Below are 26,752 nucleotides of genomic sequence, written 5' to 3'. Positions count from 1 at the left end.
CGCACGACATAATATTCTACAATAAGGGTTCTATCTTGCGACAAATTACAAAAAGTGTCTTATGTTTACGTGAATATTAATGTTTTTTTTTAAAGTATTACAACAGCGTACTTACGTCACGAATACCGTACACTTACGTACATTTGAATTTTGTAAAGCACAGACACATCAATTTTCGTGTTTTAATCATCAACTAATTGTAAAATTAAAATGGTACGCCGATTTTAATAATTGCGGAAGTTACAAGCCACCGCAGAACCAGTTTTTTTTATGAGATTCATATCATGTTGAGACGACTATATTCCGAAAAAGATTTTTAAGGTTTTCGGGCAATCGTAGACGAAATCACAAATTCGGTACGCTCTATGACTAAGAAAACGGCTTGTCGTATATAAATATAAACGATTACTATTATTTTACAACAAAAACTTTGCTATTGAGTAATTTCCTGTAAGCAATTTCAATTTAGTGCCACATCGGCAACTCTTTGCCAGCCGTGCAACAAACACTTTCTAGGTAATATGTACACAGACTAGCCATAAACTATGTTTTTATTTTATTCCTCCATCCAATGGAGTGGAATTAAATAAAATTAAATAAGATCAGATAGGACCAATTAGGTGCTGGCAGAGATGAAATGAAATAATCTTTCAGTAAAATGGCGAGTATGTACTGAGAGTTCAGTGGACTTTTTGGAAGAACTTGAGAAAATACATTTAGGGATTTTGCTTTATTTTAATATAAACGATTTATAAGCCATAATTAAACACTGAATTAACAAAATAAAACAATTCACAAAACTAAGCATCTCGCGTTCCGAACAAAAGTTGTTAAACAGAGTTAGTTATAAAAAAATATACATATTTCACATTTGAATTTGGAAGCTGTCTTTTACATATTTTAATTCCTACGCGTTATTTATTTTTATAACACGATGTTATCTCTTCATATATCTCTATATATATGTACTCCAAATTCTAGATTCTAATTCTAAATTCTTTCCATTAAATATAGATCTATATTTAATGGAAAGAATTGATACCCGCCTGCGGGTTTTTGACACCGGTATGGTCGCATCGCTCGTAACGAGTACACCGATCGCTTTATCACGGCGATTTAAAAGTGGCAGCTTATAAGAAACGCACTGGACACTATGTACTCAATCGATAATATTTTTTTTTAAATACAGTGGTAAGATTAAAAACCTACTTGAAACAATTACTTCCGGTCAGTCGTTTGCTCAAAGGTTTACCAAAGCTTTTCAATAAGTCAGTAGAGTTAGAACGTAGATATTAAGCGGCTTTAATGACGGTTTGTAGGAATGTTAGTTAGCAATTTTAGTGACTAGACCATAATTTTGTGAAAAAGGTTTCAAAGCTTCGCCCGCGATGTATGTATCACGATTCTAGAGAAGGTGGTTAGCCCTCTTAACAACACCATGTTCCATAACAAAGATTGATCCTTTCTTGACTTCACGAGAGTTCAAGACTGGCCGTCGTCTAATCCTGATCGAATGAACTTCATATTTTTAAATGGTATTATGTTTAGTTTTTTTTTTATTGCTTTTGATTGGCGGACGAGCTTACAGCCCACCTGATGTTAAGCGGTTACTGGAGCCCATAGACATCCACAACATAAATGCGCCACCCACCCTGAGATATAAGTTCTAAGGTCTCAAGTTTAGTTATTTCTAATATTGCCTTTATTTGCTGAAGGTAGTAAGTATCAAGCAGTGAAGTTATCCAGATCACTTTATAATTATAATTATTTAATAATAATTAAGCCCTTCGAGTTTTATTAGGCCTTAGCAATATTTATAGTACCTAAATTATATTATATATAGCCAAAGGTTGTATAGTTCGAGTGTGGATGTCATCTGATATATTTATAGTGATTGACGAATTATGAAATCTATTTCTAATCAATCTCACTAGTAACATTTGTAGGTACCTCTTAGAACACCTACTTTATTCACTTCAAAAAGAGTACATTTGATTTTTCATGATGATAGCCTCACTTTGCTCCATATCCATATTTAATGTTTCAAGGATGTTAATGCTCACAGAAATGCACATACCAATGAATGCCTAACAAAATTCAAAGCAACTGACCATGACGTATAAATAAATGTATGTAACGTTGAATAATCACAGGAATATAATAAACAGAAACAATATAGATTGAAAAAATGTTTAGCGCAAAATCTGAAGTGATACATTTCAGTTGTATGTCTGAAATTTATTCTTGTAAAATATTGGTTTCTTGTTTTAGTTGTTAAGTTGTTCTCAGTGTATAAGGTTTTTTTTATGATTGAAGGTTTACTGGTGGCCCTGAGGCCTTGCCAGTTTCACCAGAACAAATGGGCGAGCAAAGGCTCAGGGTATAAGGCATACGTCTTCATATAAGCCCATAAGGTGTTGAGATTAGCGGGGATCCTAGCTATCCACTTACAAACTCTCTCGGAGTTTCCGTAAGATAGTAAGTTCGACAGAAGTGCCCAATGCCAGACCCTGCCAAAAGCCTTCGCGATATCCAGGTTTACAGCGAGATCCTCGCCCTTGCTCTCCAAGACTTCACCACCCACCTGTGAGTATACAAAAAGATCGCCAGCTGAGCGACCATGACAGAAACTGTACTGTCGGTCACTGATCAGCTAGTGATCCTCAAGATACTTCAGGAGTTGCGTAATTATTATTCGGTCCATCACCTTGGAAAGCAAGGAAGTTATCGCGATAAATCGATGGTTCCGACCGTTCACCCTTCGAACGGAATCCTGTTAATACTATACCAGAGGCGATAAAAACACGTTAGCGCAGGTGTCAGCTCAGGGGTCCATGCTTTCAAAAGGACTGCAGCCATGCAATCTGGTCCATTCGATTTATGGACGTCTAGGGCCCAGAGCTCCCGCCTGTCTGCAACTGTGTGCAGTAGATCTCCGTCATAGAGCTATCACACCGGCGGATGTTCGGTGGTGTGGCACCGTCATCCATAGCTTAGTTCGAGGCGAAGAGTTTGATCAGAAGGTCAGCCTTTTCTTTCATAATATGGGACAGACTGTCAACGGACTTGCGTCGTGGTGAGAGACTAGACCGGCGAGAGCTTCCTTCTGCAATTTTCGCATAGGACTAAAAAGCACGGCTCCCGGAGGGATAGCTCTTAAGTCAAAATAACATTGAAGAAAAGCATTACTGTTAAAAAAATGTATTTAAAAAAATGGATTGTATCAAAGTAGTACTAGTAGAAGACCAAGCTCCAAAGCTTGTTGTTGTAAAAAATGTTCAAGGGTAATCGATATAGAAGTGAAACTATAACAGAATATAGTAGTACCTCTGCAAATAAGCTAAGAAGTACTGACGAATTAGAATAGAATGTCAAACATTGTATGACTTATTGCATTATTAAATACATAACAGTTTTTTTACATTCCCACAGTTATTACAGTTATTAAGTAGGTAAATAATGTAATGGTGGTATGAGAAGACTGAAGGCATACTGTATGGTGCTGGAATTGCAGACTAATGTAAGTACACATCTAATTCAATTTTTTTTGAGAAACTACTTATTTGAAATTTAAAAAAAGTTTATCTCAATACTACTTTTTTCTGTCTTAAGTTGATCAATTAAAAAAAATACTCGACTGATTCATTCAAAATTAAAATGTTATTAAGTACACTGGCAGCCATGGCTAGGACGAAAATGAAAAATTTTCATCAAATATTTATAATTGTTTTAAGTTGTTTTACTTTTTTAATTTGTTTTAAAATAAACCTTGTAAAAATCTGGTTTCCAAATTGTAATTTTGACAATACGGCATTTTGTTATTTATTTTTTTCATTATACTTTCTGCGATAAGTATACTCATATTAATTAAGAATAAGTTTTTAATTGTTTAATTTCAGGTAAGTGTGCACATATACAGCAGCAAGGTTAAATTTTTTCAAAGCAATGACTTCAGGGCCATTTATAAATAATAATTTTCTTTATATTTCCAGTTATGTAATAATTTATAAGTAATAAAACATACCTACAAAATTAAAATAACATTATAAATATCTTTTATGAATATATTTTTTTAAAAGCAGTCAAATTCTGACTTGCTATACTGCAAGGTGCCCTCAATGGTAGGACAGGTATTAAACTATACAATTGAGACTTGAAGCTCTTGCTTCAAGGCAGCATTCACATTGTCATTTCCATCGGCTCCTGTAATCAACAACCAGTACTAGGTGGGTTGTGAGATTGATTACCATTATGAGGATTTCTTTTTAAATATAACCATAACATATTTTCCCTTGTGTCATTTTAAAATTTAGATGATGTGGCTATGAGAAGAGTCATAATAACAGCACATCTCTCCCATCATCCTACCCCTCGGGACGCCGGACTGGCGGTTGTCGGCGCCACAACCACCAGCCCTCTCGGTATTATAACATACTAGCAATGATTTTTCTGTTATTACATCACAGTATATACAAGATACAATCTCTTCACTATTGTGGTTTCAAAATAGTGTTTAGCAAAGTTGCACAAAGCAATGCAATTTGTTTTAAAATCATATTATCTGTTACAATTGCAAAGCCTAAACATTGCTGTGTACATATTATGATGTAGTAACAATTAAAAGATACATATTTCAGATTTTATACTTAATTGTTGTGCTTTTTAATGCAGTATCTGTGCTCTAATGTGACGACCTCTGGTAGCTGTTTGCAGCATTTTAAAACATAGAAACAACGCAAAAGCTAAAGTTATACTCACTGTCCACGTTGTGATGTACTAGCCTCGTCGATAAAATCGGCCATTCCTCGTATAAGACCATGGAAACTTCACGAATTTGCCCTTGTTCCGCAACAGTCAATACTCTTTAACACTAGCACTCGAGTTATGTTTTTTGATAATCTAAGCACAATATCCCTTTGATTTACAGATACAAATACCGACGAACCGGTTGAATGGTACGGAATTTTAAATATTAATTAAAATAAAATAAATTTCCAAATTATCCGATGTTACTTTCGTGTCTGTCAACATATCATACAAGTGTCATAACTGTCATACATCACAGCGAACATTAGTAGGAAATGTCAAAATCTTTCAAAAACTAACTTTTATGAACCCTTTATGATAAACGTTAAATAGCTACCTACTTTAAACTACCTACCCTAAATCTAACATACTAGGTATGTAATCAACAATTTTTTTTTAATTCGTTCGTGTTATAAATTTTATAGTCATTAGAAATCTTATCCAAAAATTTTTTTGTTTTATATTATTCAAATTATAATAAGACTAGTGGTCCCACAGTAGTTGAAATTCGACTAATTATAATTACTTGAAATTATAAGTTTGAACATTAATATGGTTATAATGTCAAAGACTTTTAAAATCACAAATTTCGCTAAGACTACATTATAGACGAACATGGAGTTAATATGTACCTACAACTGGAGTGCTGTCTAATGCCGAGAAATCGGTCTCGAAAGAGAATACTTTTTGGTCGCGGTGTCCTTGTCTAATGTGGTGACCATATATAATTTAATTATAGGACAAAATTATACACATGCATCAGTTTTGAATTTACCTTAAGTAATTCTGTGTAACCCTATGTAAATACAAAACACGTGCTTGCAACCTTTTATTTATGTAAATTCAATTCTAAACATTGCTTCGTCGTCATGGTGATTTTTTTCGACGGTTTTTTTTGGAAATTGCTGCGTTGTCGAAAATCTAGCACTGAGTTTTATTATAAACATCATTACCTCAGTTCTATTACTTAAACTTCCACAAACTCATGTTTAACGTCCGAATACTCAACCGCGACTTAAATAATATATTATGTTGAACTTAATTACGCAATTCCTACTTTAATGTACTGGCTAAGTGGGCCGTGCAAATTAATATTTGACACACTGAGTGAGACACTGAACAGACATGGTCTGCGCATATCGGGTGCTCTTTTCCTACATTCACATCTTTAATTGATTTAAAATTGCTTGTATTTTTACTTCTGTGCTATTTTCATGACACGTGTATATTAGGTCTACTAGTTACATTTTAGGAAATAAAACACAATGGGTAATAAAATGAAATGAACTGAAATTCATTTATTTGTTATATGTAGACAATTAAATAACTCTTAAATGACAAGTCAATACACATAACACGATACACATAGTACTTGATCTCTATTTACAAAATATTGGTTATACATATTATTATTATTAAGTTCAGTTAATTTTCTGTAGTCTTATAATATAACATTTCCTCTATTTTAAGTAAATTCTTTTTTTTCAACGAAATACATAATTTATTTTAATCAATATCTAAGTGGACCATCAGTATCATTAAAATTTCGCAATTTAAATTTCAATTCAATTAAAAATCGCCATTTTTCTCTAATAAATCTAAAATCGACTTTATATTTACAATCACTATTTCGCGACTTTTAAGTTTTTGTTTCAATACCTTAACATCTTGTCGTAATTTTGCTTTTCTCGGGGTATTTTTTATTTCTTGCGTTTGAGTACTTGATTCTTCTTGTTTGACCTTTATATAGGACATTTTCCAGAAATTCCAACGTCATATTTACTAGAAGATCCTCCTCGTTCGCTTAACGTCAGGCAAATGATATACATGCTTGCGTGCGACGCTATTCAATACAATAAAAAAAGTTCAAAAAATACCACGTGATGGCTCTTATAATATGAAAAATACATTGCAAAATTATAGTTTTCACGATTGTTTTTTCAAATTTAGTATATGACATAGATTAAGTACAATTTACAAGACAAATGGTATTAAATATTATAATGAGACAAAATATCTCACATTTTAAAAATATATGCTCACACTAGTAAAAATTTATCAATGAATCTGACATATGGAAGGATATTCCACAAACTGGAGAGGATTCTCGCTTAAAACCACTTACATTAAAAGTGTTCACCATGATTACACGGAAACTTTCACGATTTTCGAAAAAAAACAAGCCACAAGCTGTATCAGTGCCATTTTAACTTCGCACTACAAACGTAAATAGACGCCATTTTTCTTTTAATCCATTCATAGCTCTTTTTCGGTGATGCCAACAATTAATCTGGCTTCCCACCAAATTCAACATGAAAACCATCAGAAATCTACGTACCTACCATTAAATTTTCCATTAAACAGAGTTCTTATTAATATAGAACAATAATTTTTTTGTTAATAAGTTTTATTAATATATGATGTTCTATTAAAAATCAATATATATCATATAATCAATACTTCTTATATAATTTATTTTAATAAATTGTCATCATCCGAAACTAATTTCACCATAACTTTGTACGTTTATTTTGAACCAATTTAATTTTTGACGTTGATGGAAATTCTAAATTCTCGCAACATTTTCTAGTTAAGTTTAAGTCACATCGTTTAAATAATATGTATTTAGATATATTATTGTCATAAAATGTTTAAAATCCTGTAAAGTGGATTGATTTTAACCTTTTCGATAATTTTCAACAACGCCCAAGCTACTAAAAAATCCACTAACCACTAAAAGCCATTTTTGATAACTAAGACGGGGGTCCAAATTCCGAGATTTTATGGAAAATCCGCTAAGCTAGCAACACTGCTTTTTGTTTGTAAAATGTGCGAGAGGGACACCACCACTTAATAATCATTCTCTTTTCAGACCGTTTTTCCTTACATCTTTTGCTATTTAAAAATAAACTTTAAGCCATAGACATAAAGTATATTTTTAGTTTTTATGTCAAACGAAGTAAGCACTCCAGTTAGAATAGTAACTCTATGTAGACGAATAATATTAAAGATAAACAATATTACTATCCTCAATTGGACCACAGAGTTTATGCTTTTTTTTAAGGAATTTTATGTTCTGGTAACAAAGACCTTTGAGTCATGTTTTATTTTAATTTATATCGTATTTTTATGAAAAATGATAGTATGGAGTGAAATGAAATGAAATGAAGATGATTAATTTGAGACATTAATCTACTGGGATGAAATGAAATGAAATGAGATGAGATGATATGGGATGAAATATAATCTCAGTAAAATAGTGGTAATTTACTGAGACTTTTTCAGTGGACTTTTTGGAGAATCTCAAGAAGTTTCGTCCAGCGAGTTTGTTTCATTTTCCCACATTTGTGCACTTTCACAGATATTAAATAATTAATAAACCACCGTTACTAAGCATTTAAACCTGAAGAAACTAAATAGACCAAATAAAACAAATCACACAACATCACTTCTCGCGTTCCCGCCAAAAAGTCCACAGAGCTTAAGCAATACCAAAAGTTTGATAGTAAACAAAGAGTATATACATACCTAGTCTGACCATAAATACTGTTACAATTAAAAATAAACAAAATATTACATTTGAATTTGGAATCTGTCATTTTTATAAGATTGCTCATTGAGTTTTCTCATTTTGGTGCCAATACATTGTACAATATTTTGCGATATTAAAATGGAGTGGGGTGATAAAGAGAACCGAATCGCTGTGATTGTATTACACAAAGTAGGTATGGAGCCGCTTGGTATTAGTAAAATGTTTGTGTACCGGGCTATTAATAGATGCAATGAGACCTCCTCTGCTTGTGACAGAAAAAGATCTGGCTGTCCACGTAGTGTACGTATGAAAAAGGTGGTCAAAGCAGGAGAGGAAAGAATTCGAAGAAATCCTGCCCGAAAGCAAAAGATTGTATCTCGGGAGATGAAGATAGCACCTAGAACCATGGTTGCGCTATGCGGTTGGTAGACCAAAATTGTAACGGTCATCTATTACAAAAATGAGTGTGGACTGTATTTGCGTTGTTTAACTATGACACTTTCTCGGGCCGTGGCGGGAAGAAACAAAGGAACACAACCCGAGGGAAATTGTGAAGGAAAACGCCGTACCCGGAGACGATGGAGTCGTCCGAATCACGGCTGCTAAAAGCCAGTTGGTGTATCTTCTATCTTGCACGACACTGTAATACACTGACACTGATGTTGTATAAGAATGAAGTCTTAGGCCCTCTCAATAATTAAATCACAAAATAACCGATTTCTGTAATGCGGAGCGCGCGCGAGGTAACCGCCATATTTTTCTTCTTTTTCTTTTCTGTGTCCGCGTCGCTCGTACTAGCCAATCCAGGGCGCGGGGGATGGGTGAGGAAGCGGAAGGGAAAAGTGCCATAGCTGCCATATTATTATAAAAACATCTATCTACAAATCTGTTATGACGCTGGCACAACCATTCCCCCCCCAGTTTGAAGGGTTACCTTCAAGAAATAAAAAGCTAACCTACCAAACACCTATGCGAAGATCTATCTATCTATCTATATCTATGTATTTATATTAAACTAAATCTAACGAATATCTTATATCTAATAGTGAAGTTTGTGATAATAATCGACCAGTAAATCAAGGATGTGGCCCTTACGCGGTAAAACTATGGGGTATTTTTGATCAAATCCTAAGTTGGACTGATTCAAACGACCACCTACTCGGATGAGTCCATCCTGTAAGAAAGGCTTCAAATTTTGAAAAGGACGCCTGCAAGGCTTATTAGCCTCTAGGCTATTAATTTCTGAAACGAAATGCGCTCGTTGCAGTTCACGAAAAACGATAAGCTCTGCCTTATAAAAGTCAGAGGCGACTATGTACTGCTGCTGTGGTAACAGTTTAGCAAAGCGGCAAACATATACCACGCAACGTAACAACTTTGACCATGACGAAACACGACTAGCCAACAATAATATAACTGTGTCTTCTCTTGGCGCAGAAGTAACAAGAGTGTGCCGTTTTTCTTCTGGCGGTTCAGAGACAGTCGCGGGATTGAAGAGCTTAACTGGCCAATCACAGGGTGCATCTCGTACCCATGATGGACCATGAAACCAGAGCGGATGATCTAATATTTGAGCGGGGGTTAAACCCCGCGAAAGACAATCGGCAGGATTGTCTGTTCCAGCGACGTAATATAGATTTTGAGTTGATAAATCAGATTGAATTTCTGTTACTCTATTAGCAACAAATGTGTCCCAACGGTGGGGAGAAGAAAGAGCCCAACACAAAGCCACGGTTGAGTCAGAAAAGCCAGCAATTCTATCAATATTAATGCGGCTGTTACAACCCTTGACTATGGCACCAATGAGCCGCGTCAATAGTAATAAAGCGCAAAGCTCAAGGCGCGCGAGAGAGACGACCTTTCGAGGGGAGACCTTAGATTTCGCACTAATAAGGCTAACTGTAATATTGTCGCCATTGCAAACGTGAAAATACATCACTCCTCCATAAGCCTTCTCACTAGCATCTGCGAACCCCACTATTGTGACTACACTATCTCGAGAGATACCTACATGACGTGGGATTTCTATCTGTGCGAGCAAAGAAAGCTCTTCCCTAAAGCGAGCCCATAATCTGGCCGCGTTGTCTGGTGCGATGTCATCCCAGTCACACTGAGAAAGCCAAAGCTCTTTAATAAGAAGCTTCGCGTATAACACTACAGGTGCTACAAAACCCATAATGTCCCATATGCGAGCGACACAAGACAATATGGTGCGTTTGGTACAAGTTGGCGGGATCGAACTAATTTTGAGACTGAATGTATCGGATGTGGGAGACCAGCTCAAGCCGAGAATCTTATGTGTATCATTGACATCAAAATCCTTAACCGTCGATAGACGATGCGATGGTGGAATCCAGTCCAAAACACGTTGAAAGTTGCTCGTCCACTTAACAAGGTCAAATTGCCCAGTCTTCATTTAGGCTTATCACTTGAGTAGCTGTTTCGATGGCTTCAAGCTCGTTATCTACACTATAAGCAAAGTCGTCCATATACAGACCAGTATTGATGGTAGCTTTTGCCTTGGGGTAGGAATCACCCTCATCAAGAACTAACTGCTTCACAGTGCGAAGCGCGTGAAAAGGACTTGACTTAAGTCCGAAACAAACGCGGTTAAACTGGTAAACCTTTAATGGTTCGTGTGGGGAAAACCTATTTAAAATCTTTGGAATCTACGATCAGATTCCCGAATGCCAATACAAAGAAACATTTGTCTAATGTCTGCAGATAGCGCTACAACAAATAAACGAAAATTGACGATAATATCAAACAAGTCACCTTGAAGATTTTTACCACAATACAAGATGTCGTTTAAAGAAACAGAAGTACTAGTCTTAGCACTGCCATCTAGAACAACACGCAATTTTGTGGTGAGTTTATCCTCCCTAATGACACCATGATGCGGGATGACATAAGAGGGACCATTTTGCGTCTCATCAAGTACAGCGGGAGCAGGTGAGATGACACCCTTATCTACGTATTCATTCACGACATCGTCGTAGGCCTGTTTCAACTTCGGAGATGCCATCATCTTACGCTCTAAGCAAAAAAACCGTTTTTCTGCCATTAGGCGCGAATCACCAAGCGAAAAGGTATCAATCACCCTTAAATGGGAGTGCGACAATATAACGACCACTTTCATCGCGGGTGGTCGTGCTACAATAAATATCCTCAGCGGTCTTATCATCAGGATAACCAGCGGAACATTTACTTCTTCAATTTCCCAAAAGCGGCGGACGTTGGACTCCAGTGGCGGCTCAACGGCGCAGCAGTATGATACGGTCGAGTAACTATTTATAAGAGCGGGTCCGGATTCAACTATAACAAAACCGAGAACAGTTTCTAAAACGTGCGGTGCGGGGTTCGCCGAATGACCTTGAACCCTACGTGGCAGCAGGAGGTGCGGGAAAATCGAAGCGCCAATCAAAATATCGACGGCTCCTGGAACGGCGTAAGTATCATCGGCTAACGGCAAACTATCAAAGTTAGTTAACACGAGGTATCTACAGAAACAGTAGGAAGTTGCTCCGTTACTTTATCTACAACCAGCGAGTTTATTTCGAATGAAACATTCGAGCTAAAACGTGATTCAAATTTAATTTTTACGGACCCTTGGATGTCCTTAGTAGACCCCCCTATGCCCTTGACTACGGGGTACGTAGGCTGGTTACTATATTTTAATCCAAGGCGTTGACAACATTCACGAGTAATAAAATTACTCTGTGAGGCGCTATCTAAAAGGGCGCGAACAAGATGCGGTTTGCCATGAGTATCAACCATTACAACTCGAGCGGTCGCAAGCAAAACAGTTGTAGGCGAGCGGAAGACAGCGAGCATAATGTGACATCATTTGTGTTGCCGTCCGAGTTGGTAGCTGCGGAGCTGTCTGTGCGAGCGGCACCGACATCAGCGGCGGGAAGCGCGGGTGAATACGCGGGACGCGCGAGATGTGTCGTACAACGTGTGGTGCCGCCAGCGTGAGTTCGACCATGCGAGTGCTCCGAGCTTGATACTGCTAGCGACGAGTTACCATACATTGGTTGATTACCTGCGCTTGTATTTCTATTGGCTACTATATTACTATTTTTATCAAAATGAAGCAAGATATGATGCTTCAACGAACATTTGCGACAACTATGGCTACTATTACACACACCAACGCGATGTTTATCACTAAGGCAGTTTAAACACAAGTTATTTGCGCGAACAGAATTATAATGATTTGTAAGCGACAATTTCAAAACCCCAGCACACTGATACAACTGTGTATGATAAGATTTGCACAGAAAACAAGTCGACTTGGCGGGCACGGACGCAGGGAACGCCGCGGTATTTACATAGCTATGAGTCGTTCTAAGCGGTCTTGAAGACGTTTCTAAATGCCTTTCTGGTTATCTTTTCGGGACCTCGTGAGGTCGCGTAGTACGCTGAAGTATTCTTATGTGATTACGTAAAAATGATTCCAATTCATTAAATTTCGGCAATTCAATACCCTTAGTACCCTGATTCGTTTCAAATAAGCGAATAGTTTCGAAATGTAGCTTTTTTAAGCCAGTGTACAAAAATAAAAACTTCAGAGGTGTCAAGGGACATCCGGATGGAACGAAGTTCCTTTCGATTAATTAGTGAAGGAATTGTAATTTTTTTTTTAAGTTATAATAATAAATTACGGCATTATGAAGAAGAAAAAAACAATACTATGAACTAAATTACTATTGTTGAAACGCTATCTCGAGAAACTGTACTCATTACGCGGACCAATCGGATACGAGCAATGTCACGCGATAAGCGCCTATACGTTGATTGGTCAGAATGACGGATCTAAAAAGTGTCGTGACAACTTTTCGTAAGAATTTTTTCCGTCTAGCCCCCTTTCACAACGCGCGATAAGGAACTTCGTTCCAAAAAGTCGCTGAGGTCATTGACGTTGAGATTTCTAATAGCCCGAACAGATGATGCAAATATGTCTAAGAATTTCTCCAAATTCTGTTCGGTACACGATAAAATAGGTTTTAATTCAAACAATTGATCCAGGTACGCGGTAGCTATCAACCGTTTATCTTATATTTGGCTTTGAGTGTTCAAAATCAAAGAATAGTTTTTCAATTTTGGATACACCTCGAAAAGTTCACAGAAAAAGTGAACTCCACAAATGCCGCAGAAGGCTAATTAGCAAGGAGAAAGTTATTAACAATTTAAGGAAAAAAAAATCTATATAGACTTGTTAAAAAGACCATTTCACTTAAGAATGCATTAAAAGTTTTAGAGAAAAGATTTAAAGATTGATGTACACATGTCCTACTCAAAAACATATTTACGCTCAGATAAAAGTATAATTATAGGTAAAACAATTTAACTAGCTCTTAAAATACTAACTCAATGTCAAATAATAAAAAAAATATACAAATATTCGTCTTCACTCCATGTCCTGTCCTGCCGGCTAACTTCGGTCGTAAAATTTGATTGGTTATTGTACACTGCTTTGTAATAGCAACTTTAAACAATGCGCGTAAAGTTGAATTTGCAAAAGATATGTTTATAGTTAACTACAACTACGTAGATATAATTGGTGAGTGTTTCGGGACAGTTTCGAGTGCTGCTACTTTTGTATGAAACTGTGTATATATCTTGGGTTTTTATATAATATATCAATGATTACAAATAATATTTATGCACATTTGTCAGCTTCAAACCATTTATTGTACGGACATCTTGTGTGTCTTTTAAGAACTAAAAGTAGCCAGGTGCGATATGCTTCTTATTCATACTAGATGGCAGAAAATGACAAAAATTTGCGGGGAAAAAAACGAAGGACGAAAAATTTATTTTTTAACTTTATTTTTAATTAATTTATGGCTGTATCTCGTGAAATGATATATAGAAACAAAAGTAATTGAAATTTCTTCGGTAAAATTTAATGACACTGGACCTACTTTTTCAGCGCTGAAGACATTCGCTGCACGCAGGCGTACAGCAGTCAATAGTAGGTAGTTTATTAAAGTCGACAGTGATTTTCATTTCATTTTGCTATTATTAGTTACAGTTACGCGATCGCGTTTCGATAGTAAACTGTGATCCAATTCATACCTGTTAGTCTGTTAAGCTCATAAAACGCATTAAAAACACGATAAATCGGCGAATTCAACCAACGCTTGAGCTCCAAGTAAGTACGCCTACTTACCAGCATCAGCAGTAGTCATCAAATGAAAAAATAGCTTCACCACTGCTACAGGTAAAAACACTGGGTTTTTTAATCTTCCTGACATCAATTTTCGTTGTATGAAGAGTATTTTATATCAACAAATTAAGAGGAGCAAAAGTAGCAGAGTAGGTCTTAATTTGTTTTAATATTTAAATTATCTATTTTGTTCGGTTGTTACCAGAACATATGTATCATGTCAGTGTGAATGACTGCTACTATGAATATGAATGGCCTATTATATGTCCATAATAACCATGTTTTACTTTTTAAATAATACCTTGCATTATTACAGGGTAATATCATCACCTACCTAATTTCCTACTTCCTTTCTTAAGTAGTTAGTAATATGGAGTGTTGCAAGTACACGCGCTTACCAGATGAACGCTGATGGTTAATACGTTAATTGATGCGACCACGGATCACGCAACGGTTAGTTTCCTTACCAACCAATCTTGGGCCGGTAAAATTTTAAATGTTTCTAACCAAAATGAGTTTAAAGAATGAGAAGTGAAAGAATAGCGTGGTTCAAATTACATCATTACTTTTAATAAACGTAGTTATGAATGTTTTGCGCCCCGTACTACTTCAACTTTCAGCTAGTTGGCTACGGCAGTGGTCATTCCATAGTCGAGAACTAAACTCGAGCTACCTTGTCAATTGAATTAGGATACCTACTAATAAACATTATTAATACATAAAATCGTAGAGCGGTTGGAGAAATTGGTCTTTTCACCGAAATTGTGAAAAATATAACTGTCGCGTTCCCCATTGATAGATTTAATAAGAAATTGCAGTATACGATCATCGATTTGAAAGATCCCACGGGTGTATTGTGATTCGCGACCAATGTTTAGGTATGATAGGTAGTTGTGCTCGCGATGATTCCCATGTTAAACGGCTTTTTAAACTCCTGAAAAGATCTTGACAAGATTCCATTACGCTGTACTGTTTGTACGCTGGCTTCGCGTTAGAAATAGGCATGTACTATATCTACTTCTGTGTGGAGCCAACACTAGCATCGGGGGTAGGAAGGGATTAGGTACGAAAAAGCAACGTTTGTATACTCATTAAGGAACAGGATATCTTTGTCTTATATGACAATAAGAACAATATTGGGGATCATGTTTTCTAGAATTTCCTCTACGGGAAGGACATCAAAATAATATTCAAGTAGTCGTACACTCGCGTTATTACACAGTTTAGAAGACAGAACGAGGTCGAGTTTAAAGAACTTAAAATTAAAGGATAAAGAAATGATGAAGGCTGATGTATATTTTTCACATTTATTTACTGGAGATCTTTTGACAACTTTTAGACACATACATCATTGGCTATGATATCTGAAATGCACATGGAATGGAATATACATAACATTAGATGCTTTATATATCGACACACATCGTAACGCATGAGATCAGTGTGCTTAGTGCGAATAGAACAGCGCCCCTAGCGGCAAACGTAGGCAAGCGTTCCAATTCAATACAAATTTAGAGTTAACTTCTACGCTATCGAGAACGTTAAAAAATTCGCACTAAGCACAGAGCAGTTGTGAAAACCGACAAGTGCACAGCATTAGCATCATCGCGAGTAGCAGGAATCATTAGTCGCATCCGATAACCGTGTACTTTATTACTCTCATCAAAGCATCATCATCGCGTTCATTTGCATCGATATATAATTACTTTATATTATATTATATTAACTAATACAATTCACCACGAAAAGGAATGTTTTAGATTACACATTTATGTTCTATATAGATTTTAAGTTGCAATTACCTCAGTATTCTTATTACGTGCATAGCTATCTATTAAAATGACACAATGATTACATTATAAGAAAAACAAATACCATTTTATTTATGACATCAATATCGGTGGACATTCTGAAGATTTACAACCACATAGAGATGTAATCATTTATCGCTTGTAATATGTAAAATAGAACAGGCTTGCTTAAAACAACAATAATATTATCAAAAAATACATCGTCTTAAAAGTAGTACCAATAAAATATGTAAACTGTCCAAAATATATAAAAATATTATTGTGATGAAATCGATAGAAAAGTAAAAATAATCGATATTTATAAAACACAAAAAAGGGTTGTAAAGCTATTTACAACTTTATAGGTAAAATAATCAGTTTCTGATAGTCCAAAATCACAGGCCTTGTTACAAAACAATGGTCAAATAACTTAATTATCTAAATGTGAGGTTGAGTCAATATTCAGTAAGAACAAACAGAACTAGAAAATCAAATTTAAAGGTCAGAAAAGATGCATAATCGAAATTAATAAATAACGAAACCATGTATCGCTATTTTACCTATAGATTGATTCTAACAATAGTTGTCTGAATTTCAGGTTTTAAATATTCTCAATATTTCCAATAATAACATTTAGCCCGAGAGCCCGTGGGATCTACCTGTATGTATTTGACCAGACCTGAATTTTCGTACATTGAGACCCCTATACCTACCATGCATGAGGTGGGGACTCACTAAGCTCAAAGTGGTCGACGCGCCGAGCGCTCAGGTAGGACAGGTACCGATTTTGACGGATTTTAAATCCATTTGACCACGTCTGCCGTTTTGAAATTTTGAAAATATATGATTATTATTATCGGAAAATAAGAATGGCAGACCATTATCGCGCATTTTACTTTGTGGCAGACCACTTTGAAAATGCTAAATTGCATTGAAAATGCAAAATTTTGAAAGTAATTGACTAGATCTGCCATTGATTTAATAATATGTTGTTTATTATAGTCTTAAAAACTTATATTGATCACGGCAGACCTCTACATTGCGTACATACATCAACATATAATAAAATCTTAGCTACTACCCGGCCAGATGTATATTATGTTTTCCGTTCACTGTTTTAGAGGAATATAATTTACTTGCGATTTACTTTAGCAATGTATTTACCGAAATTAATATTTTTTTATATTCTATATACTAAACTTCATTAGTTAGACAATAAAGAAGTGAATTTTTTATGGAATAATTATAAATAATACGGTATAATGCTGATCAAAAAAGAATTCAATTCCTCATTTTTATCATTCAAAATTTAACTTGCCAGCTATACAATGCCAAAAAATCTAGTGATGTAGATGATGGAAGGTTCCAGCTATTCGTTAGCAACTATAAATATTCAGACATCAATGAAAATTATAGAAAAAAAAATCAAAAATTTGAGGCAAGCTCAATACCACCGCATAAGAGTGAGCTTTATCAACAACTTTTGAGGGCCCACTATATTTCTTCTATTTGGAGAAATGCTTACAAAAAGCAACTCACAACTTTAGACCCATTGGAGTATGGTTGGATTGAGCAGGACAACATATATGCCTTCAAAGGGTTCGAAGGTGACCAACTTCCATATTTTGTGAGTGACTTAATCACCAATGTTCCTGGTAAGTTGATAACAATTCTTTCTCGAACATGTTCAGATGAATTTACGTTCATTTTACAATTTATGTTTTATTTTTGCAGTATTCGATTCAATGGTTGATGAAGACGAGTCGCCTAACGATAAAGATGACTCCGATGATGATGATGATGAATGAATATTGATATATATATATATATATATATATATATATATATATATATATATATATATATATATATATATATATATATATATAATATGTAATGCATGCATGATATATTTTTTTAACTGATTTAACACTTTTAAATTTTGTCTTGACGAAATAAAAATGAGGAATTGAATTCTTTTTTGATCAGCATTATACCGTATTATTTATAATTATTCCATAAAAAATTCACTTCTTTATTGTCTAACTAATGAAGTTTAGTATAAAGAATATAAAAAAATATTAATTTCGGTAAATACATTGCTAAAGTAAATCGCAAGTAAATTATATTCCTCTAAAACAGTGAACGGAAAACATAATATACATCTGGCCGGGTAGTAGCTAAGATTTTATTATATGTTGATGTATGTACGCAATGTAGAGGTCTGCCGTGATCAATATAAGTTTTTAAGACTATAATAAACAACATATTATTAAATCAATGGCAGATCTAGTCAATTACTTTCAAAATTTTGCTTTTTCAATGCAATTTAGCATTTTCAAAGTGGTCTGCCACAAAGTAAAATGCGCGATAATGGTCTGCCATTCTTATTTTCCGATAATAATAATCATATATTTTCAAAATTTCAAAACGGCAGACGTGGTCAAATGGATTTAAAATCCGTCAAAATCGGTACCTGTCCTACCTGAGCGCTCGGCGCGTCGACCACTTTGAGCTTAGTGAGTCCCCACCTCATGCATGGTAGGTATAGGGGTCTCAATGTACGAAAATTCAGGTCTGGTCAAATACATACAGGTAGATCCCACGGGCTCTCGGGCTAATTATGATGCGCCCCCGTCAAAACGTAAAGCGGTAATAATAATAATAATATATACTAGGCTTTGTGCCGTACAACTTAGTAAATTTGATTTACGACTAACATTTACATTTAACAACAAGATTTCTTTACTAACTACGTCAATAATTAATTTTCAGCAGTGTTGGCATGATGGCTGACTTACTGAGGGCAGTTCCTTGATAAGTAGTGATAATAACGGGAGAATATGTTATAACGAGGCCACTATCTTTCTAATTATCATCCGATATCGTCCCTACAATATTATTTTGCACAACATAATCAGATTTCACGTTTAAAATGTTATCTCTCTGCAAATCAGCCCCTACTGTCTATAGTTTATGCTGTCATTTTATCTAAGCTCACATCAATAACTCTGAAAACCCTTACGTCAAAATATATATAATATATAGCTACATATATGTTTGTTTGACACATTTATTAGTCTATAATATTTTAATAATGAGTTAAATTGGTTAAAGCACCGAGATATTCGGACGCGTCCAAGAATAAAACACAGTACGAGAACACATTGTTATACCAGCAGTATGTAGTAGCATTATACCACTCGTACATACTCGTACACTTGAGTTCATACTACGGGATCACATCAAGTATGACCATACGTTACATATTTTTAATAAATATGTTTTGACACATTAATATGTAAGAACTTATATATATGTATATTTTATTTATTTATATTTGATAGTAAATATGTTTTACACCGAGAATATAGGAGAAAGCGCCTGCTTGTGAAGTTTTAATGAAAGTCATAGGCAGATAATGTTGAAGAACTTATTACGGTTTATGCTAACTTGGGTTATGTGTTTAATCTCAGAAAGTTCTCCAAATATTTTAGATGGTTAATTTAATAAACCACCGTCTTCTCAATGTAAAACATTAAGCGATATCTTTCTAACATCAATATTTGTATTTATTTATATCAATATATATTTGGAAGGGATTTTTGAATGCGAAGGCCTCGAAAAAATTTATAACTTTTCCAAACAATCACTTGAAACACTAATTCTAACTACGTACACAACATTCATGATGCGCAACGGCGCTAAAATACAATTATATGTTTTGAAACAAGTTCATCGTGACCGTTCGTTTGTTACATCTGACACTAACGTCCTTGACTCATTTAGACACAATGTCTCAATAATAATCTCATTCACAACCATGAAATCCTCTTTTTGTTAACGTGAGAAGCTTTACCCTGATTTGTAACAAACGATCGAACGTTCGATAAACAGACAGAATGAAGTCGTACGTGGCGTCTTTTATGACATTTCGCCTTTTCGCATTAAAAGTGTACATTTTCCAAAAATATTGGTTAATATGCGAAAACCTATAGTATCACCAGTATTTTTCTCACAAATAGCGTAGTTTAGTTTTAGTTTTTTTTTTACTTTGCCTATATTTTGACTACTATTAACAAAATTAATACATAATTTTATCTTACTTTAAGAGATAGTTAAATTTAACTGGTAAAAAATAAAAAAATAAATGTTGCAAATATGATTAATATTATAAATATAACATTTTAAACCTTTAAAACACTCTCCTGTAATATTAGTAAGTTTTGAGATAATACAGTTTTAATGCGAGAAGACGATTTATTTGCTTGGTTGGTTGGTTGGTCAATGCCAACTCTAGTTGTTCGAATCGTGGTTGCGCCGCTCGATGTTGTCCTGATTATGATGGATGGTTCTCAGTGTTTCTGCGGCGGCGTCCGATCGAATCAACTTTGTGCTCTTTAGATGAGCACTTCGTGGTGCAATAGCTATTTACGCGGCTTGGGGGCCGGCTTGCTCTGTCGGTTCTCGGCCGGCTTCGGAATCTGAAATTTTTAGAAACATAAATTTATAATTAAGCCCATTATGATAGTTTCGCGGCTCGATGGTGAAATGCGCATCTCTTATGTATCGTTTTTTTTTGGATTTCTTAAATTATAATATACTAGCGACCCGCCCTCGCTTCGCTTCGGAAACATTAAAACACACATGAAACAAAAAAAAAAAAAATTAAAAAAAAGTAGCCTATGTTCATCAGGGACAATGTCGGCTTCTAATGGAAAAATAATTTTTCAAATCGGTCCAGTAGTTTCGGAGCCTATTCGAAACAAACAAACAAACAAATCTTTCCTCTTTATAATATTAGTATAGATGAGAGAAAGGCTGCTTCCATGGCGTTTTTAAAATTCTCTTCATCATTATCGTTGCCTTCCATAGTGACAGTAATTAAAAATCAGTTTTCCAATGAATTCCATATACATATTACATTACAAGTGTATAACGATGACAACGGAGAGCTCTGCTCCATTCGACTGCTCGAGCCGGAGTGTTTTGTGCGTTTTTATTTCCCTACCTATTCTAGTAACCTAGTAACGAGGGATTATTCTAGATTTGTCGAGCTAGTAGGTGAGCTCACGGAGCTCAAACCTAACGACGTTGCTAACACGAACCGTAGCAAGAGCCGTGCTTCGCAGAATCTACCACCGGATCGGAAACGCGACCCACTGAGAAGATCCGGCGAGAAACTCATTGAGCTGTGTCTGTGGGCTAATTTACTCATCGAGCGACGGGTTCGACAAAACGATGACCGGTGCTTGAGGTACCTAAAAGCACCGTTAGTGGATCGGGAGGATCCGTAATGACGTGTGCTTTGTGCGACAATAGTCACTCGTATTTATAGTAAAAAGTGGGGGTAGCTCAGATCAAGGAATCAATTAATTTCAACCATTTTTGATTAACCAAATAGTAACGTTGTGCCGACATATACTATCCCTTCTAGTGGAATACGATGTGTTAACGATTGTAACTTGATCTATATCTGTCTATCTGTGTACAACTTAATTAGAGCAAAATTCTTTTTTTAATTTAATTTATTTTTCTTTAATTAAATAGACCGTAATCAGATAGGAATTTCATAAAATTAGATTTGAACTATTATTTTTACGCATTTATTATGTACTATTTTTCAAGAATTCCTCAGGATACTACAGGGCATTGTACATGAAGTCATTATATTAGATATAATCACGTTATAACATTTCGGGTGTGAAGTGTATACAAATAGACTCTTAACACAAAACACTATTTGTCGCATTAAACGTGCTGTTATCAGTATTTTTTTGGTTTAGTTTCAAGTGTAACTCTTATCATGTTTATTACACACTATCCCGATGTTAAAAGATATTGTTAAAACGTAATAATGTTGCCAAAATGACGCCGTAGTGATGTTTATGAAGTGTTAAGTACATTTACAATATATATATATATATATTATTTTTCGGCTTTTATTACAAACTTGATTATTTAAGTAACTATAGAATTTTGAAAAAAACCCTAATCTGTTGTAAATTTACATACTGATTTTTTATACTTTACTCCGTTTAAATCCAATATGCCTAAGTGGACTGAAATGATAACAGTCATTAGACTATACAACTTTTTTTTAACAAATAGCCAATGTGTAGCAAATATTAAACGATCATACTTTCTTAATTTCTTTTGTTAATATTAGGGTAATAAATGATTTATCAACATTAAAAAAAACCTTAATATTTTTACTTTGTTGAATAAGATTGTTGATATTGCACAAAGATGTACTGCCTATTATAGCCTCTTTCAAACATAAAATCGGACCGTCCATTGCATTGAAACATCGGCTATCGGTTCATGTGATTCTTGCAGTAGAAACACGTCAGATTGGCTATCGAGTTCACTAAAATTAAATTATATATTACGGCAGCTCGTTGGTCCTCCATACGTCCAGACTGGGCCCTCATGATCAGAGCGAAGAAATCGTCATCGGGCACGGTCTTGGGACGAGGGTCGGCCTTGGGACGAGGCATCTCGGTCCGTTGATCGTCGAGCCGGGTGCCCTGAGAATTAAATAAACATCGTCGCACATTTCAGAATTGTATCTTTATTTTATTTGTTTGTTGCTTAGATGGGTGGACGAGCTCACAGCCCCCTGGTGTTAAGTGGTTACTGAAGCCCATAGACATTTACAACGTAATTGCGCCACCCATCTTGAGATATAGGTTGTAAGGTCTCAGTATTGTTGCAACGGCTGCCCCACCCTTCAAACCGAAACACATTGCTGCTTCACGGCAGAAATAGGCAGGGTGGTGGACTCACAAGACGTCCTACCACCAGTAAAAATCTCCTTTAAACATACTGCATATATTTTCATATTAACCATAGAATATCCATGAAGGCAAGTGGGGCATTTGTATTAAAATGGCAGCAACGTCGCCCATCGAACTAAACATATTACTAATGACGGCCAACCAGACAAGCTGATGTAGCTGAAATCATATTTATGGTGTTATTAAATTATTAAGCTTTGGGATACATGGGCAGAGAAGTTCAGAGGACCACCGAAACCCATAGACCCTTTGTGAATGTCATGAATGCGGGGTGCGAACTCCAATTGTTATAAAAGCGATTCCAAGACTATACTAATATTCAGTTTCTCTTATCGTTTCTCATAGATTCACAAATGCCTTCTATCCATATCCATTTGAATATTATTTACTTGTCGTGGTGAATTTGTTTGTTCCGCTTCCATATTTTAATTACACAACCACTCATCATGAACTTTTGCCTACATGTTGTCCGGAGTACAGTAAAGGACACAGGATACTTTTCATCTAAAAAAAGTATTTCCTATTCCTGAGCAATATACGGAGTAGGAGCACGGCAGCACGTGGCTACATTCGTATGTTCATCATGAAGTAGTCTTATATCGTTAACGCTTTTATAATTACCGTAGAAACATCCTACATGCATTTAAAGTCACTATTATAATAGAATAACAACTATATTACAGTTTAAACGCATTTAATTGCAGAGCGCGCGATTTTTATAGCAGAGACGGTTGTAATTACCTGTGCAGGCCTACAACACGATCTACCAAAGATAGACTTGAAGTTAATTAATTTGAAGTCGTCGTGGCCTAAAGGATAAGACGTCCGGTGTATTCGTGTTGAAGTGATGCTCCGGTGTTCGAATCCCGCAGGCGGGTACCAATTTTTCTAATGAAATACGTACTCAACTAATGAAATACGTACTCAACTAATGAAATACGTACTCAACAAATGTTCACGATTGACTTCCACGGTGAAGGAATAACATCGTGTAATAAAAATCAAACCCGCATAATTATAATATGCGTAACTACTGGTGGTAGGACCTCTTGCGATTCCGCGCGAGTAGGTATCACCACCTTGTCTATTTCTGCCGTGAAGCAGTAATGCGTTTCGGTTTGAAGGGTGTGGCAGCCGCTGTAACTATCCTTGAGACCTTAGAACTTATATCTCAATGTGGGTGACGCATTTACGTTATAGATGTCTATGAGCTCCAGTAACCACTTAACACCAAGTGATCTGTGAGCTCGTCCACTCATATAAGCAATAAAAAAAAAATCGTATTATTCTAAAAAAAAATACCTGTACACGAGCAATCATGTCGAGGAAATCGTCCTCCGGCTTGGCGCCGGCGACGCGGGCGGTGCGGAGGCCGGGTAGCGAGGTCCCCTTCATTTCCTTGGACAGCTTCTTTTTGATCGGGCGCAGCTCGGCGCGCTGGGAGTCCATGCGCTCGGACTGGAGATCGGTGATCATGTCCAAGAGCGCCTCGTTCGAACTGAAATATCAGTTGGACGACGTTGGCGTACGAGCAAATGCATAAAAAATCACCACCAAGCTATTGACAATGTCATCATTTTTATAAAATGTTACCAAACGCGAGCAGTAGTAAACATATTTAAAGTTACGTTTAATCTAAATATAACTTTATATAAAAAATAAATTCCTTCCCGACATCTTTTTTCATATTAAGCGTAGGAACGCTATCCCTCCATCACTCTTTAGATTAGGTTACCCTATACCGTGGGCAGCGAAGGTCAAGTACCTAGAAGCCACCCTCGATAGAGGGATGTTATTGTTTCCGCACATAAAATTCGTTCCGATCGTAGATTCAGCGGAGCACTGCTATTGCTAGGGCAGATGTTAGCATGTTTTTTCAGGTTGAGCCCCACAAGTTGTGATAGCCCATCAGTCAGTGTGGAGCCAGGGCTAGCCCCTAAGGGTATTTTCATATAGGTAGCCAAAAATGACAAAAAAGGGAAATTAAAAACATAGCGCTAGTTGTGATTAAAAACATATTTACGGTTTAATCTCAAATTTATTTAATTCAACTTACGGACCATTAAAGTTTTACTTGTCCAATAGGTATAAAGTATTTGAAACATTAGAAAATTTATGCTGTACAGTGGCCTAAAGAGCATGTCTTCGATTCGCGGATTCTAGAAAATACAGCAGGGTTAAGGCGCGTATTGACAGTTTTCTTAACTCTCTAATAAGAACTAAGTACCGCCGATAGCGAAACAAAATCTATACAGAAAAAAATAGAACAAAAGTCATAGGCGTTGTAATTTAATAAAGAACGTATGTACTAAGTTGACTAATATCGGCAATGCGGTTCACGTGCGCCACACTGATTCTTCCAACACTCGATAACCGGGAAAGGGATAGATTTTATGTATTTTTGTTTTAATAAGCGCAACAATAAAAATCCATTAGTCCTGCACACAATTTCACCGCATCTAACAAATATAAATAGCATATACCTTCACAAGCGTGTTATCATTGTAATACAACAATATCGGCCTTCATTTCTAAGGGCCATTACACAAAATAACATGAATATACTCAGAACAAAGACTTGTAAAATAATATAACCTCTTATTTTACTCACAATCTAATATTTTATAAGTCTATACAATTTTCTAAGCTTACTTTGAAGTCTGACTGATATGACTATCTTGGGATCCTAGGGAAAGTTTGTTATCCACAGAAACTGCATTAGCTTGCGGCAAATATCTGGAAATGTTCCCACTCATTTTGCGTCACGACTATTAAATATAATAAAACAAGTATCTCGAAACAAAGACAAGCTGCGTATAAAAGACGCCGTGAATGGAAAATTAGCGTATGCTAAATATAATCTTTGAACGTTTAGTATTATACAAGACAACGTCACAAGCAATACGGCTGCGACACGCTTACAAATATGCTATATTGACTCGAAGTGTATTTTGAATTTAAATCTGATGAACACTGGAGAATAGCGGTGTCGTCAATTAAAAAAATCATGACTGGAAAGTCAGGGCTTGTGCAGACGGGAGAATGTTTAAAGGAAAAAATAACAACAAGACAGTGTCTAATAAAACAGGTTTTAACGTCTGCACGGTAAGGAGTGCGGATTGTACATTCAGTCAAAATAAAACATTACGATTCTATTCAATTAGTGCATTTGTAGATGATCCGAATATGGTGCCACAACTGTTTCACAAATAACGTATGAACAATCTTGTATATTTCACATACAAAGTGTGTAATAGTCACAAACTCATCTAGACATTTGTAAATAAACGTCGCTGCGTACATTTTCATTTTGCAATTGTGTCCAATACATTTTTTTACTAACTGTCATCGCAATTAAAGTCGCTCAGTAGTGCCTAGTTCATAAAATATTATATCTACTTGTTAATCAAAGTTCGATACTGATGAAGGGGATTCAAAGGCGTTGTTGGCGTCATAGATCCGTAATGCGTGCCCTAAAGTCGTCGTCGTCCCCCGTCGAGAGTGTGCAAAGAACGAATACCAGATTTCTTTTCAAATATTTATAAGTGAATAATAATTTTGACGATTTTATTTTGCTTGGTAGACATTAAAATTAGGTGTAAAGTTTCTGTTGCTAAACTAGGAGATTAATGGCGTATTTTTTTTTTGT

The 26,752-nt window shown here is 35.6% G+C and overlaps 2 protein-coding genes and 1 long non-coding RNA gene across 3 annotated transcripts in view; all 3 read right to left on the bottom strand.

The window, feature by feature from the left end:
- Positions 1-4,941, bottom strand: part of Cycb (Cycle like factor b) — a 96,168-nt gene extending 91,227 nt beyond the window's left edge. The window contains 1 exon segment of the mRNA NM_001043517.1: positions 4,759-4,941. Within this exon segment, the coding sequence (NP_001036982.1) occupies positions 4,759-4,802 (44 nt within the window). The 5' untranslated portion in view covers positions 4,803-4,941.
- A 1,135-nt stretch (positions 4,942-6,076) lies between these two features.
- On the bottom strand, positions 6,077-7,802 carry LOC134199657 (uncharacterized). The gene is made up of 2 exons (XR_009974234.1): positions 6,932-7,802; positions 6,077-6,649 (listed from the first exon to the last, which is right to left on the bottom strand). It is a non-coding gene; the product is annotated as an uncharacterized LOC134199657 (long non-coding RNA).
- An 8,004-nt stretch (positions 7,803-15,806) lies between these two features.
- LOC101745607 (G-protein-signaling modulator 2) overlaps positions 15,807-26,752 on the bottom strand; it is a 58,759-nt gene continuing 47,813 nt past the window's right edge. Inside the window, exons 8-10 of the mRNA XM_038011978.2 lie at positions 24,406-24,601; positions 22,696-22,833; positions 15,807-20,787 (exon numbers count right to left, since the gene is read on the bottom strand). Coding sequence (XP_037867906.1) covers positions 20,731-20,787; positions 22,696-22,833; positions 24,406-24,601 — 391 coding nt within the window. The 3' untranslated portion in view covers positions 15,807-20,730. The remainder of the gene's footprint in view (positions 20,788-22,695; positions 22,834-24,405; positions 24,602-26,752) is intronic.

This window comes from Bombyx mori, chromosome 1 (genome assembly GCF_030269925.1).
Source record: "Bombyx mori chromosome 1, ASM3026992v2".
Lineage (NCBI taxonomy): Eukaryota > Metazoa > Arthropoda > Insecta > Lepidoptera > Bombycidae > Bombyx > Bombyx mori.
This window is presented reverse-complemented; position numbering and strand designations above follow the sequence as displayed.